Here is a 16,864-nt window from a genome sequence, read left to right as displayed (position 1 = left end):
GCAACAATGTAATCTGGAACAGTAGCGCAGAGACGCCAAACCAAGCAATTTTACGGGGAAGACATCCATTGGAGGAGGAATTCCAGCTGACACAGCAACTCTGCGCTGAATAGAAGCATGATTAGGCACCAGTTTTACTGATTATTGTATGAAACTAGCTCCTAGCTGTTTCAAAATGCAACATCGATGATGCCTCTTTCTCAGTTCAAATTAAGAGTGGTAATTGAAAATGATAGAGCACTTCATTCATCATTGGTTCGGTCGAAGAAGCAAAGGCACTCAATCATTAACAAACTGAATTCATATCCGTGAGGATTCCATGAGTGTCTTCTACTTCTAATAGCTCGTGAACTTATCTTCTAACAAAAGCACTTATGATACTCAAAAAAATCTATGGAAACAACTTATAACATGACTATAAATTGTTTTTAGCTTATTTTCTTAAGTTCTCCTGGATAACTTATGAAAATAGCTTACATCTTAAATCTTAAATGAAAACAATTTGACGTATTAATACACAAGCACTCATATGATAAACCCTAATGCTATAATCTAAAATAACAATTTGTATTTATGAACGGAATCAAGTGTATCATAATGGATTTTATTTTTTGATTGGTGCTTCCAGATTAGATAAAAAATATATTCTTGAATGAGATATTCAACTCCAGAGATGTGTGCGCGCGCGCACATGTATGTGTTTTAGTGATTATAAAGCAACGCCATTTATTTGACCACATTCACTATGATGTTTACATGTATGGTAACTAGAAATCGAATCTGGTGTATATGATTCTAATTTCTAAATAATTAACCATTATATTATAGTATATGTGAATCCAGAATCATCTAACTCAACCAATTTTCTAATCCAGAACCATAAAGTACCTTTGAGTTTTCCATTTTCAAAATTATATTTGTCAAATTATTAAAAATATTTGAGTTAAATCTTCATTTATTTAGAATTATACATATAATTGATCGTGATTAGTTAATAGTGTAAACTTTTACATCGAAAAAGTGTCAAAATTAAACTCTTTCTAATTTTCACTTAAAGCTAGTAAATTGAAAATTTTATAAATCAAAAACCATTTTATGTTAGGCTTTTTTTTGTCGGTAGACGAAATGGTAAACACCACTGAAACTCACACACACTGCATTGTTCCGGGTTCAAACTTTGGTGAAGGCGTCCAACCTAACAATTTCAACATTGCCGGTTGAACTAGGCTTTACAGATTTATGCTAGACTTTATTATTTGTACTAAATAACATTCTTAGAGTTATTATAGTTTACACAAATTGTTTTTTGTTTTGTTTTAAAGAAATAAAATTCTAACCTACAAAAATTGAAACCAGGGAGAATCAAATATAATAATACCTGAGATTAACGTATTCAAAGGTTCATAGCAAACATCACTAGACCAACTCAAGAGAGTTTACTTATTCTTTCTTTATTCAAATAATTAATTTAAATGTTTTTTCAACATACATTTTTATACAAAATTACTTTACTTATCTCTTATCTTTCTCAATAATGGTCATCAATTGAAGTACATATGGGGGGTATAAGGGAGATTTTACAAAATCCCTTTCAATTGAATATAACGCCCACGAAATGAGTATATTGCCGCAAAACGGGACCTAAATCCTGTCGTGTTTGAGCTGCTTCATTCTGACTCTAGTCTCTCTCTCTCTCTGTCAATAAGGTAAACCGCAAAACATTTCGATTTTCTTCATAGTTTCATTTCATGTCGATGAGTTTTCTGTTCAATTATGTGTTGTAGTTGTTTGAATATCTTAATAATTTTTTTGTTTCTGTATGAACTGTTTCAGTTAGTTGAAAATTGTGAAGTGTTATTGTTTGAAGATATTAACTGTTTGATGAAATGTCTCTGTGTGTGTTCTGCTTGAGGAATTGTTAGGACTTGTTTAGATTGACTTATTTGAGCTTATCTACTATAAGCACTTATGAGACTGTTTGTGAGAGCTTATAGTAACAGTTTATACCATGCCCATAAACTATTTTCAGTTTATTTTCATAGGTCTTGGAAGATAGTTTATGAAACTAACGTACAACTTATCTGAAAACATATTTACTTTATTATATATTTTGTTATAGAAGTAGCTTATACATAAGCGCTTGTCATATGTTAACTGTTTGATATGAGGAATTGTGCTTAGCTTTCAATTTTGTATGCTTGAGGATAGTTGAGCTTAGCTTGACATTTGGATAGTTGAGCTTCTAGATAAACAGTTAATTCTTTGGACTCGGGGTCTGTTTGATTGACTTAGGGCACGTTTGGATTAGGCTTATTTTGAGCTCATGCAAAACAGCTTATGCAAATAAATAAGCTTTTATGTGTTGTTCATAAGTTTGTAAATGTAGTTTATGAAAAAACAGTTTATAAAGATACAATTTTCATTTGTGAAAACTTATAAATTAACATAAAAACTTATTTATTTGCATAAGCTGTTTTGCATAAGCTCAAAATAAGCCTAATCCAAACGGGCATTTGAGTAAATTTTATCTACTGGCATAAACATTTGTGAGACTGTTTGGGAGAGCTTATAGAAACAATTTGTGACATGTCCATCTGTTTAAGGGAAATTTCCATAAACTCTCAACAATAGCTTATGAAAACAACTTGCAGTTTATATGAAAACAATTTGACTTTATTTTATCTTTTGTTATATGATTAGATTATACATAAACACCTATAGCTTATGCTATAAGCGTTTAATTAAACTGTTTACATCCAAACAGGGCCTTAGTTTCCTTCATTTCCTAGTTTCTTCGTTTCTTTATTGGTTCATTCATATATTGTGTTCAATTTTAGAAGCTTGTTAGATTTTTATCTTCTATCTGATCTAGTTCTGGTCTTACAGAATACAATCAGTATATACAAATCATAGATTCAGCCTTCTGAAATGCAATAGCTGAAAGTGTTCAATAAGCAACTAATGAAAAAAAAAATATGATGAATTTTAACGTAACTATAAACAATTTCAGAAGCCTTTTTTCGTTAGTTGAAAAGCCCCATGAGTTTGAAAGCCATCCATATTGTGCTATTGTTGAACATGATTTCGATTTTTATAAGGCTTTGCCTCAAGTGAAATACTTAGACTTTGTTTGGGAGTTAGGATGAGGCCTTGGAGGAAATAGGAGGAAGGAAAAGGAAGAAAAAATTTCACCTTATTTAGAATAGTATTTTTTGAGAGGATGGAAAAAGAATACTTATAACTAATATTTTCTTGGGTTAATTAAGTAAATGATCCCTAAAAATATTCAGAATTTTGTTTTTAGTCCCTACAAAATAAAATCACACTAAGAAGTCCCTATAAAATTTTTCATCAACATTTTTAGTCCCTATAAAAAATTTCCATCAGCATTTTTAGTCCCTAAAATGCTTAAGGAAAATGTCACAAGGACTAAAAAGTGTGATTTTATTTTGTAGGGACTAAAAACAAAACTGTGAATATTTATAGGGAGTAAAAACTTAATTAACCCTATTTTCTTTGGTTTGAGAATATTATAAAGAGATGAGAAGGATTTGAAAATTTATTCAAAACCCTCCAAAGTCTTTCCTCGACACATTTTTTGAGTTAGTCCATACTGAAGAGAGAGTGCTCAAAAGAGAGTGTTGCTAGCATTCCTCTTCAAGAGAAATGCTAGCAACACTCTCTTTTGAGCACTCTCTCTAACACTCACTCTTTTATTGGGTGAAATCAATGTGGCACCTACACTTTGGAAATGGAACCCACATAAAGTGGTGGGACATACATTGATTTTACCCAATAAAAGAGTGAGTGTTAAAGAGAGTGCTCAAAAGAGAGTGTTGCTAGCATTCCTCTTTGGTTCAATGAAGAAAAGTAAACCTCCATGCAAGGTGGGGGACTATTTCCCCTTCTCTTTCCCTTTTCTCGTCAGTATATTCTCTAACTTTTCCCCTCACTTCTCCTCCAAACTCGAAAACAAAGCTTTATAGTATGAGACTAAGAACAAATACGGTGGTTAGTTTTGAAAATACTGTTTCCTTTAGATATATTTTGAAATATTTTTGAGCCAATACCCAGTTTGTTCTGTTGTCTTTGATTGGTGTTATTATATACATCCGTAATCAGTGCTACTTTTAAACAATGAAGCACTTAACTGCTTCTTTTGTTTCTATAATTATTCAAAATGCAGAGATGGAAATAGAATCAAGTGATGCAGTGCTTCCTAGACCTCAGGTGAATGCCACATTTCGTCTCAGCACAGAGTCATATTCTGTTCAGGCAATCAATGGTTCTTCATTATCAGAGCAACTCGTTAACATGAAAGAACAAAGCATGGCCGTATTGAAGGATTTCATAACAAAGCATAATATTCCTCAAGATGTTCCAGACGAGTCGTTAGAAGCTTCCTCGGAAGATGATGATGATGTTGCTAAGAAGGCTCAAGTAAAGGCTAAGAAAACTAAGCTTACTTAGCTTTTGAAATATGTCTAAAATGTATGAGTGGTTTTATCTTTGTACTGTGTGATTCTACAACTGATTTTTAGTTAGTTTATTGAAGAATTTAAGGAATATTATTTGGTGGATGATAACACATACCAATATTTAAATTCATGGAAATATGATTGTGCCTTCATGTTGTTTTTTTTTTTTTTTAGATATTCTTCATTTTAATTTCCATAGTTTTAATGATTCTTTTTGCACCTGAGGTAGCATTGGAACCTTTTGAAATGGGATGTATAATTCATGCATTATTAAAAACTTAAAGCATTATGCCCTGTTAAAGTTCTGTAAAATTTAGGTATTGATCTATGAAGCAGAAATACTCTTCGGGTGAGGTGTGTCCCAATGTCGGATACATATTGTGTATGACACCGACACATATGATTCCATTGATTTATGTCACTTTTTCAAAGCATTATCGGTGCGGACGTGTTTGTGTTGTGTCCGGTGTCTATGCTTCATAGGTATTGACATTATTTCAATATTAAACAAAAAATCTGAATCTGAGTGTTGAATATAATTTTGGATTTCATGTTGCTTATATCACACATGTCAGTTATGTTTCTAAACTTTATTATTATTCTACAAGACTGCATGTGACTAAGTCATTCAACCAAATCTTCTTTTCCAATGCTGCATACACACAAATACAAATGAGTAGGGATTAAACAAATTTGTCAATGAAGAGGCCAAAATTTTCATGTTATGGCACTACTTTACACCTCTCACTTCTAAAACACCTCTAAAATTCCTAGCATGTTTTCAAAAGGGTACTTCTGAATTGCATAAATTATTTCCAGACGGTTCATAATTAATATTTTTCCAAATGTGAACATTCAAAGTCATGTTGGAAGTCGAGAAATGGAATGTGAATTGATCCTGTTTTCTGAATGTACATTCAAACTTATGTTGCGGGTGGAGAAATGGGATGTGATCCTGTTTAATGCTTCAATTTGATATGATACTCGATTACTGCGCGAGAAATTCCATTTCTGATATCAAAAGAGATTGGGAAGCTAGCTTTGTTTGTTTTCTGATATAACAAACAACTAATATTTTGATTGACGACCAAAAAATGTACCAATGAAATTACAACTAATATTTTGATTGAAGACCTAAATTCATCAAACAAAATACATGTTTAGGTGCCATCTATAAACCATGACCATCTTTTCTTGTAGTTTTGGTCATTGCTTTGGTGATGACATGAGTAAGAATCCCAATTGGGCAAAAGAACAAGCAAAAGGAAACTGAATGCCGAGTTTCAATCTGATTCTTCAGTCCATCATGAAATATATGCCTGGATTTTGAACCAAAAATACTGTCAGAGAAATAACTAAAGAATGAGAAAGAGCTGTGTTATTTTAACACAAATTCGACAACAAAATTCACCACGGTTTTGAATGTCATTAATCACGATATTAGCCACGATATCATGTGTATAGTTTAACACAGATTAACAGATTATGGTTAATAGAATATCATGTGCATTCGAAAACCTGAAGATCATGAATATAATTGGGATGATTAATGGATACCATGTATATTTGAACATCTAAAAACCATTTGGTTTATGACGTCCAAATTCAGGGTTAATTGCATTAACCGGATGATTAATGAGTTGTGACATATACTTATATTCATTAACCAACCACTTAATACGATCAACCAGATACCTTAACGGCATTAATTATCCAAATTGTTCTCGATTTTTTGTTCGCAAATTTGTATCAAAATATCATTCATGAATGAAAAACCAGCAATAACGAGGAAAATTGGGTGAAGTAGAAATCACAAAAGATACAACAGGACCTTGCAGCAAAAAGATCAACAACCAAAAGGTGAATCCAAGCAGAGGCTAAAGTCAACTCACTAGAGAACATTTTTCCTATGCTAGAAAGCTGCAAGGAGTATGCAAATATAAACGGTTATGAGTTTGAATAATAGAACTCTTTAAAGAAAGAAAACATAACTTCGTTGATGAATGAATACACACCTCAGGTAGTAAGTATTTACTCGCGAAAATCAATCGAACTGTTTCAGGTGTCCAAGAAAGGCACAGCAAATAAGCATATAGAATGCCGAGCACTACATATGGTAAACTACTTTCCATAGACTTTTTGGTCTATATTTTTTAATTTCAGAAAAATTAATCAGGATATCAGTATCATAACCAAATAAATGAAATGAAAAGGAATATCAGAATGCTTTTTTGTTAATGTACCTAAAAACTGAATATGAATTGTGAAAATGAGATTACTAATCATAATTTTTCTCAAATGCAGAAAGAAATGTACCAGATCGGATTTTGGGGCTAGAACCATAAGGGTGTAAAACGGGAGCACTGCAATTGTTCCCCATGTAAATACAGTGCTAGGAAGTTGAGATCCTATGAACCCTGCAACATTGAGGTAAAACAATGAATCACCGCCATTTATACAGAACAAGCAATTTAAGCATAGATCATAATCAAGTTTTTTCAAGTATATTATAACAATCTATTCGATTCAATGGTGTCGACCTAAATGTGTTTGTTCAAGGCTTTGAAAGTTACAATATACAAAAGAATAACAGAAAATTAGGAAACTCGAATAGCTGAGATCAGCGGCCACATGAATAATTGTAGAAAAGGGAATACATGCAAAAGGAGCAATGTTAACATCCATAACTTGTCTCCAAAAACTTAAAAAGAATAGAGCTCAGAAAAGACAAGACCCTGTTTGGATAAACAGCTTAGCTGACGCTTATCATATAAGTGCTTCTGTCTAAGCTATTTTTATAACAAACAATAAAATAAAGTTGGACTGTTTTCATATAATCTATAAGCTGTTTCAATAAACTATCTTAAAGCATTTAAGGAAATAAACTAAAAACAGCTTATGCACATGTCATGTATAAGTGTTTTCATAACCTCTCTCAAGTCTCAAACAGTCTTACTAGGCTCTATATCAATAGATAAGCTCAAATAAGTCAATCCAAACATGCCCTAATAGTAACCTACTTTATGATAATGCCGCCAAAAAAGATAAGATAAATATAGAGATGCATCTTGTGTATCAGATCCTTACAGATCCAACAATTTTTGCAAAAGAACCTAAATATATCCATTATGCTCAAATTCCTTCACAGCCAATTCTATTGAATGGTAAATTATATGTAAGAAACAAATTGCACCAATTCTAGATTACATGAAAAAGTAGCATTAAAAAAGGATTACATGAAGCATGTATTTGACTTCTTTTTGGATGGCGAACCGATCTTGTAGCTTTTGGTTTTACAACAATTCTGGACCCTCCTATGAAACTCCAATCTCCACTTAAACTGAATCTACTTCTCGAAATGTGTTTGGTAACACCATCACTCCTGATAGAGAAAGGAAAATTCAGCTTCAGTTGCCCAACTGTCCTACAGAGTTTTATATCCTGCCCCAAATGATTATAAATCAATATGAAATAGAATAAAACTTCTTGAGCTCAGAAATACACACTAGATTATCCATACATACGAATAAATAAACTACATTGACTCAAAAAATGAAATAATTCAATGTAACCGCATATGCCGGTGTTGGACATCGACACATGCTAAACACTGGACAAATCTTCAATTTTAAGTGTCGGTGCTCCAAAGTTGGTTTGATGACACAAGAGTGCCAACTTTTTGAAATACAAACTCCTATTTGTTTTGTTTTAAACAACCTAGCGGCAAAACTCACACCAACCAAGTGCTAAGAAGTTGAAAATGAGGGGTTGAACCGACGCCACAACATATCAAATTTCTCTGCAACATTCTATCATATGAGGTGTACTCACGCGACAATATACCAACATGCATTTTAACATATCAAATGTCACTGCAACATTTTACCATCTGAGTTATACTTACGCGGCAATATAAACTCCCTTTTATTGCCTATGAAGCACTTACACAAACATGACACTGACATCAATGTGAAGTGTCAATTCTACATATTTAATACCAACATGCACCTAACATCAAATCTATTACAAACTTAAAAATAACAAAAAAAAAAAAAAAACTCAAAGACCCATTTCACATTAGTAATGCATATTGGTGATTCTGATCTATCACAGAAAACAATTTTCAATTTCAGATACATTTATTCAAAGTTCAAAACTTTACATTTCAAACAGAAACCCCATTTGTGTAAAATCAAAAAAAGGTACCAAAAAAGACAAAAAAAATGCAGATAAGATTACAAAACAAAACAATGAAAGGGTTGTACCTTATTAAATGGTAATGGTGAATGAGAATAGCAAGAAGAGAAAGACATGATTGAAGAAGCAAAAGAAGTATGTAGTGAACAACAGATTCAGCAACAATGGCCACTTCTTCATATATATGAATATGAAGCTGAAATTTGGTAGTGAAAAGAGAAAAAGTTAGCTAAAATTGGAAGTGATGCTTTTCAATCAATGGCCACTTTCCACTTGTTTTGTCTTTTCTAAACACTTTCTTGGTGTGATACACCGAACACATATTCATAATAATTTAAGAAATTACTTTTTACTTTTTTTTCTTAAGGAAAGAAATTACATGTATATTGTATATACTTTTCATATGTGCTTTCACTTCTTGTTGTAATATAAGGGTGTGTTTGGATAATTGATTTTTATAGTATTGATTTTGGTTAAAATTAATTAAAGTGATTTGTGTTTAGACACATTTATGTGTGTTTGGACAATTGAGTCTGATAGAATTGATTTTGGTTAAAATTAATTAAAGTGATTTGTGTTTGGACACATTTATGTAAAAGTGAGTTGAATTGTAAATTTACGTGTAAAAATCAATTCTAAAACTAAAATCTACAAATTCTAGATTCAAATATAATTAATTTTGGAGACAAAATCAATTCTATAGACATAATCAATTCTACTAGACAACAACCAAATATTTCAGAATCAATTTTACTAACAAATATTTAGATTTTTTTTGTTACAATGTTTAAATCAATAAAAGCTAATGTATTTGATTTAAAATGTGTTAATTTTTGTGTAACCAATTTTATCTCTTATATTTAGATTATTACTACTAAACCTTAGTATTTTATTAAGCAACATCAACTTACAAGGCCTCATTCATTTTTTATGGCTTAATTGCAGTTTTAGCCCCCTAACTTTTCTAAAGTTGCGATTTTGGCCCCCTAAGAAGAAAAAAAACTACAAAACCGCCCCCTAAGTTTTGCAACTGTGGCAGTTTTGGCCCCCAAGGCCAATTTTGACTCGGTCTACGCTGACATGACACCCTAAGTGAGGTGCCACGTGTCATTTTTTTATTTTTTTTGCCTTGGGGGGCCAAAACTGCCACAGTTGCAAAACTTAGGGGGCGGTTTTATAGTTTTTTCTTAGGGGGCCAAAATCGCAACTTTGAAAAAGTTTAGGGGGCTAAAACTGCAATTAAGCCATTTTTTATTCCAATGAAGTAACCTCAAAAAATTCAAAACGGGTCCCACATCTCACCAAACATATTAATATTTTATTATTGGCTTAATTACACTTTTGGTCCTCGTGTTTTGGCCTACTCACGAAACTGGTCCTGCCCTTTTCAAACAGAACAAAATTGTCCTTCAGTTATCATTTTTGTTGCATTTTTTGTCATACCCCCCGTTTTATTCACCAAAAACGCAGAGAAATAACAGTTTTAGACCTACCCCTATGCTCAACCATGAAATAAACAAGGAATAAAGCATGTGGGTACAAAGAATCCACTTTATTCAACACAATGACAAAAAAAACCCTAATTTCTAAGATATGTTTCAAATTAGGTTTTTTTTTTTTGTTAGTGTGCTGAATAGACTAGATTCCTTGTACCCACATGCTTTATTCCTTGTTGATTTCATGGTTGAGCATAGGGATAGGTCTAAAACTGTCTAAAACTGTCATTTCTCTGCGTTTCTGGAGTTTGAAAATAGGAGGTAGGACGAAAAATGCAACAAAAATGATAATTGAAGGACGATTTTGTTCTGTTTTAAAAGGGTAGGACCAGTTTCGTGAGTAGGCCAAAACACGAGGACTAAAAGTGTAATTAAGCCTATTTTATTTGCTTTTTATTGCACACCTTCATCTTTTCACAGTTTTGCTGTAGAAAAACATTAAGAAATGTGCAGGATGAGTTGCTTCAGCAGAGTACGGTGATTACAAAAGTTGTCGAACTCCAATAATTTTTTCCGCGAAATACCCTCCTTTTGAAATTACGTGGGGGCGTATATAGCCAATGAAGTTGCTCTTAGTAGCGAAGAGTATTAGACATGATATGCACTTTTGATCTAAAATATTTTTTTTTATTTGCCGGGAAACGATATGACAAATATCAATTACAATGTTTCATATTCAAACTCAAGTGAAATGGTTCAGTTTAGGCTTACTAGTGGATTGAATTGTTTTAGATGGCTAAGATTTTGACTCTTTATATTTGTTACTCCTAACCTATGAAGCACGGATACGGACATGGACACTGGACATGATACGGATACTGACACACCGACACAACTAATAATTTGAAAAAAATACATAATTCAGTGTAATTACAAGTGTCGGTGTCGGACACGACACGTGTCCCACACTGGGACACGCCTAATCCGTGGAGTGTCCGTGCTTCATACTCCCTCCGGTCACATTTATAAGCAAATTTTTACTTTTTAGATTCATTCAATAAATGATGTATTTGGTCTACAATATAGACCATATACATCATTTAATGAATGAACCTAAAAAGTTAAAATTTGCTTATAATAGTGACCAGAGGGAGTAGCTCTTAACCATTGACCACAACCTGAGCTATGTTTGGCGTGGGATTTGGAGTGTGAAGCAGGTGATTCGTCACGATTTTCAATGGAGCATTGTAACTTGGGATAGGATGCCAATATGGAATCACAATTAGTTGAGCACTGGCGAAGTAACTATCCTGACGACATAACTGCATGTTGCCTGACATCATTTCACTGTGGACATGCCAAACACAAAACAATGAAATCCGGTGATAGTAAATGATTTGGTCGATAACAATGTGGCACAACACATTTTTCAATATTATTGCGTCGACAACGTCGCATCCTCAAAACCTTCTCAAAGATGACAACAACACAAATCCACACTCTCCAAGTTGTTCCCATCAACAAGATGAAATCCACTAACAATAACATCACATTTTTTCAGAAATCAAAGTCTGTATTCAACCCTGAGAAATATCCCCTCTAATGATATACTCCATCTATGCGACTTCTTGCACGAAAGTTTAGACTGGGAGATATCAACCTACAATCTATTCGTTCCCGTTCTAGATCGCCTCACTCGTTCCAAATCAATTGAAACTCTTATCTCAGATTTACAATCTTTTGGTTTTCTCAATGGTGATGTAAACGCAAACTTGTTATCACTTTTGGGTCACGCAGGTAAAAGCAAGATGCTCATTGATGCTTATCGCCACATGGTAGAATCTCATGGGTTTGTTCCAAAGACATTTTCTTTAAATTTACTTGTGGATTGTCTATTTGGAACTTCTCAAACCCTAGCTGCTTTAAGTGTTTTGGAACAAATGGACTCTCCTGATTATTCCACTTTCGAGATTACACTTTTTCACATTTCCCATTCCAAGGACATAACAAGTTTACATTTAAAAAATTCATTTTGTCTCAGACGCATGTTGAGTGTGCCCTATTATCCTGACAAGGTTACTTTTAACAAGATTCTGATTTCCTTTTGTAAAATGAACGATGATGAGGTCGAGATCGATGTCCACAAGTGTACCAGCTTTTAGGTCTAAAGGTTAAGTTAGGAATTGAATTCTCTATCGATGGTTGGACATCAATCATTCATAAGTGTGATAAATTGGGGAGACTCCATGATGCTACAAAATTGTTCTTCGACATGATTCAGACGGGTCGTTCTCTTAATGTTGTCCCTGTGACACATAATGTTTTATTTTAGGCATTTCTGGATTCCAGCATGGTGGATGATGCCTTACATTTGTTCAATGCCATACTTGCTGAGGGTTTGTGCCAAGTAAATTTAGTTTTGTTGGGCTATTAACTGCACTTTGTGCTGAAGGTAGAATATCTGAAGCAGTTAGGGCATATTGTGATATTGTTATTGAGCATCCTTATAGTGATTTTCACCTTGATAATCACATTCCTCTTATGATAATAACTGAGCTTATAAATGCTGGTATGACTGACGAAGCTGCCACTGTTTTAGGATTGTCTAGAAGTCAGAGAACTCTAAAGGCCTTGCTTCCCTCGTCTGCTAAAATTCGGAGATCCTACAAAAGGTTATACGGATGCTAAGATGAGCGATATAAATCGTGAAAAATGGCGATATAGAGATTTTGCAGTTTTGGCCCCCAAGGCCAATTTTGACTCGGTCTGCGACTTGGGACAATGATGCGGCTAGTGTGAGGTATCAACTTAGGCACATCTGTTGCTTGTTGAAAACTATTTCCAAATCCTCTATTAGGTTTGGATTCAACTTAAGCCTTCGAGAATTTTGGAAAGAATCCTTGTTGAATTTAGAGTCTGAAGAGTAGTACTTGATTTGTGCCATCCTTTTGAATTCTTTATATTTAATTTTCTTGGTTGTTCATTGTTTTTGCAATTGGTAGTATTTTGTATGCTCGTTAACTATTATGCATTATAACAAGTGCACATCTTTAGGTTGCATTAAACTTTTAATTTTTTGGCTTAAATGCTCAATTGATCCCTTAACTTGATTTCAAGTATCGGTTTGGTCCCTTAAGTAATAAAAGTACTTGATTTGTGCCATCCTTTTGAATTCTTTATATTTAATTTTCTTGGTTATTCATTGTTTTTGCAATTGGTAGTATTTTGTATGCTCGTTAACTATTATGCATTATAACAAGTGCACATCTTTAGGTTGCATTAAACTTTTAACTTTTTGGCTTAAATGCTCAATTGGTCCTTTAACTTGATTTCAAGTATCGGTTTGGTCCCTTAAATAATAAAAGGTCCGTTTAGGTCCTTTAACTTTATTTAAAGTATCGGTTTGGTCCCTTCTGTTAATTTAATTAAAAAAAAAGTTAAGTTTAGGGACCGAACTAATACTAATTAAATAAGTTAAGGGACCAAACTAATACTAATTAAATAAGTTAAGAGACCAAAATTTAACTTTTTTTTGAATTAAATTAACAGAAAGGACCAAACTAATACTTTATATAAAGTTAAGGAACCTAAAAGGACCTTTTATTACTTATGAGACCAAACCGATACTTGAAATAAATTTAAGGGACCAATTGAGCATTTAAGCCTAATTTATTCTCAAACAATGATCCGCCGACAAGGTCTTTTGGTGTGCAACTCCATGGAGATTGTGTTTTCTCCTTCACTCTTCAAGGCGGTTATGCTAAGAACAATGACCGTTGGTTTATCGCGTCATTGTCTAGTTCCACTCTATTTTGACTCAGTATTAAGGCTCGAAATACCGACATTCTGAGTTAGCGAACTAGATAAAGAATCAACTTTTTTCCCCATCTGCTCTACCGTCTATCATTCAATTGGCTAGGAGGCTCCTTTCGCCAAATAGTTCAATCGTATATTTATCGAGATCGGCTAACATGATAATTATTTTTAAGTGTAAACACATGGTTTAATGATGTTTTTGTACCGGCCGAACTATATTTTGTATTTTGAGGCTGTGTGAAACGATAGAAATGGGAATATGATTTGAGATTATTAGACAAAGATTCAAAAAGTTAGAGTCGTTTTATTTCTTTGATTTTGTTAACGTCATGTTATAAACTTTGACGATTAATGTCCATTGACTGAAAATGTGTACACGAGATACCAACTAGATAAGTGTAAATTGTCTATGATTATGATTGTTGTCTGAGCTAGATGCTCTAGTAAACACAAAGGAGACCGACAAAATTTCATCAAAAAGTTTTTACTTTATTGTTTTTCAAAAGAATTTGAGAAAAAATTTCAGAGGAAGTGAATTTGGAAAAATGCTCTTGTAAACGTGAATTTTACTATTATTGTTAATTTTAACGTTAAAACATATTTTACTATATTTTCTTTTAAAAAAGTGTGTAAAAGATCCCAAAACTGATGGTTTATGGGGTTCATTGAGTTACGAACCTTCATACTAAAGGTGGCAACTGATTGTATACATCTTGTTTATTTTTCGTCTCAATTATTAGCAAGGACTTGATCAGGGAGGGTTCAATCAATATATAAGTATGTTTAACCTTCTTCTATATAAGTTTCCATCATATATATTAAATAATTTCTTCACTTTAATGTTAAGTATTGTTATTAGAGATTAATTAGAATAGACTGACAGTGTAAAACAACTTTACACTATCAACCAATTAAATTCACCAAATTAAACACATCATCTTAATTGTTAAAATAAGGAAGAATCAAATAAAATCATTTCCAATAATTGCCATATCCCAGATTTAATCTTTGTGCCTTTCTTTCTCATCCCAATCATCAATATTCTTCCTTTTTCACTCTCTCTAAAACCAATAACTTCTTTTTTAAATTTGTTTCTTTCTTCATGATTTGGAGGAAGACATAGTTCGGATGCAGATTGGGCATATATACACTGATTTTTTTTTCCCCATTCTGTTTAGCAATTTTCACTATGACTTTGTTTCATACTTTAGATTTTGAACGATAATCAAAATTTTGTAGCAGAATCTACTTATAGGTTATGTAATGTTAGTTGGAAGGTTTTGGAGCTCAAATTATCATTGCCAAGGAAATGTAGTAAACTCTTCCTGAAATAGTCAAATTTCAATATCTTCTTCCATCAAATTAAATATGAATTGAGACTATATGTGTTGTCAAATCATAATTCATAAGTGATAATCATAATAGTGATATGAAGTGAATTGTAGATTAAGGCTACAACATGTTCACATTTACAAACATGTTTTCAATTTTAAAACAAAAGGGTTGAGAAGGAGAAAAACAATTGAATTTTCACAAAGGAATCTTAGAAACTTGTACATTTGGATGGAAATAGTATGGATAGGAGATTATGAAGTTTGTATGTCGGTATATAAGTTGCGAAAAGTATGTTTACTATAGGGAGAAATAGTCACATATTGCACTGGTACTAAAATAGAAGCATTATTGGGATGGTCTATGTTCAAAAAATTCTGCTCAATGCCACACCATTTTGATTGTTAGCCTCTTCATTATGCAAAAGCCTCTAAATGAATATTGAAAACTTCTAAATCAAATGCCGTAATTAAGAAACGTGAGATATGATATTTATTGGAAAATATTTTATTTGATTTTTCTTTTTTTAACACTTAAGATGATGTGTCTAATTGAGTGATTTTAATTGGTTGATAGTGTAAAGTTGTTTTACACTGTCAGTCTATTCTAATTAATCTCTTGTTATTATTATTCACAACCAAAAGCATGAAGAAAAAATAGATGACCCAACTGCAACAACCAAATTACCATACAGAAATTGTTTTAGCTAATTCTATTATTCTCACAACCGTATTATTTTTTAAGGCCCAATCGATTAACCTAGGTTTCTGATAACACGCCACTATATATATATATATATATATATATATATATATATATATATATATATATATATATATATATATATATATATATATATATATATCGAAACTCACATAAACCCTAGTTTTTGTCGCAGAACAATCACAATTCACAAAATGAGTTCCGGCGAGTTGGGTTGCATTTATGCCACCTTGATCCTCCACGACGATGGAATCCCAATCACCGTAAGTCTATTATCTTTTTTCAATTAGATTTTTTTAATTTCCAAATTGCTCATAGATATCTTTTTTTTAGGCGGAGAAGATCGGCACTTTGTTGAAGGCTGCTAACGTCATCGTTGAATCCTACTGGCCAAGCCTATTCGCTAAGCTTGCTCAAAGCAAGAACATTGATGATCTCATTTTGAATTCCGACAATTGTTGAGTTTTACTTCATATTGTTGAATTTTGGAAAAGACTCCCTTAGTGGTGAAGTCCTAAAAGAAAATTTAGAGTTTGAAGAGTAGTACTTGATGTGTGTCATCTTTTTGAATTCTTTATATGAGCAATGCTAAATGCAGTCGCTCTATCAATCGCTTTTGGCCACTTTCTCGTGGATTGGTCCACGTAACTAATCTTAATAAAATTTATTACTGGCAACCGGCTGCTCTATTCAATTATTATATTTTAAAATAAAATGAAAAGTCTGATAACGCCTCCATCTCCGGAGGCGTTATCTTCAAGATCTGAAGTTCCCAAATCACTTTTCACGAATTTAGCGGCACCACCTTCTTTATCAAGTTCGTCTCTCGACAAAATTGTGGGAAGGAAAGAAGAGATGATGATAGTACGAGATCGTCGGAAA

The 16,864-nt window shown here is 32.8% G+C and overlaps 3 protein-coding genes and 1 pseudogene across 3 annotated transcripts; 3 read left to right on the top strand and 1 right to left on the bottom strand.

Moving 5' to 3' along the window:
- The first annotated feature begins 1,569 nt into the window (after positions 1 to 1,569).
- LOC146903838 (uncharacterized) lies at positions 1,570 to 4,628 on the top strand. Its single transcript, XM_085724325.1, has 2 exons — positions 1,570 to 1,706; positions 4,187 to 4,628. Exon 2 carries the CDS (start codon positions 4,189 to 4,191, stop codon positions 4,468 to 4,470), a length of 282 nt encoding a protein of 93 aa, XP_085580451.1. The 5' UTR covers positions 1,570 to 1,706; positions 4,187 to 4,188; the 3' UTR covers positions 4,471 to 4,628.
- An 842-nt stretch (positions 4,629 to 5,470) lies between these two features.
- LOC146903837 (protein ABA DEFICIENT 4, chloroplastic-like) lies at positions 5,471 to 9,003 on the bottom strand. The gene is made up of 6 exons (XM_085724324.1): positions 8,744 to 9,003; positions 7,715 to 7,919; positions 6,795 to 6,895; positions 6,494 to 6,622; positions 6,310 to 6,398; positions 5,471 to 5,797 (listed from the first exon to the last, which is right to left on the bottom strand). Exons 1-6 carry the CDS (start codon positions 8,789 to 8,791, stop codon positions 5,650 to 5,652), a joined length of 720 nt encoding a protein of 239 aa, XP_085580450.1. The 5' UTR covers positions 8,792 to 9,003; the 3' UTR covers positions 5,471 to 5,649.
- A 3,872-nt stretch (positions 9,004 to 12,875) lies between these two features.
- LOC146903836 (U4 spliceosomal RNA) lies at positions 12,876 to 13,017 on the top strand (annotated as a pseudogene).
- A 3,124-nt stretch (positions 13,018 to 16,141) lies between these two features.
- LOC146903835 (large ribosomal subunit protein P1-like) lies at positions 16,142 to 16,475 on the top strand. Its single transcript, XM_085725541.1, has 2 exons — positions 16,142 to 16,245; positions 16,316 to 16,475. The coding sequence occupies exons 1-2, from the start codon at positions 16,177 to 16,179 to the stop codon at positions 16,442 to 16,444; spliced, it is 198 nt and encodes a 65-aa protein (XP_085581667.1). The 5' UTR covers positions 16,142 to 16,176; the 3' UTR covers positions 16,445 to 16,475.
- Positions 16,476 to 16,864: the final 389 nt, after the last annotated feature.

This window comes from Medicago sativa, chromosome 7 (assembly GCF_051527215.1).
Source record: "Medicago sativa cultivar Bolivia chromosome 7, Bolivia_mono, whole genome shotgun sequence".
NCBI classification, from domain to species: domain Eukaryota; kingdom Viridiplantae; phylum Streptophyta; class Magnoliopsida; order Fabales; family Fabaceae; genus Medicago; species Medicago sativa.
Note: the sequence above shows the minus strand (reverse complement) of the source record. Positions and strands in the feature narration are given on the sequence as shown.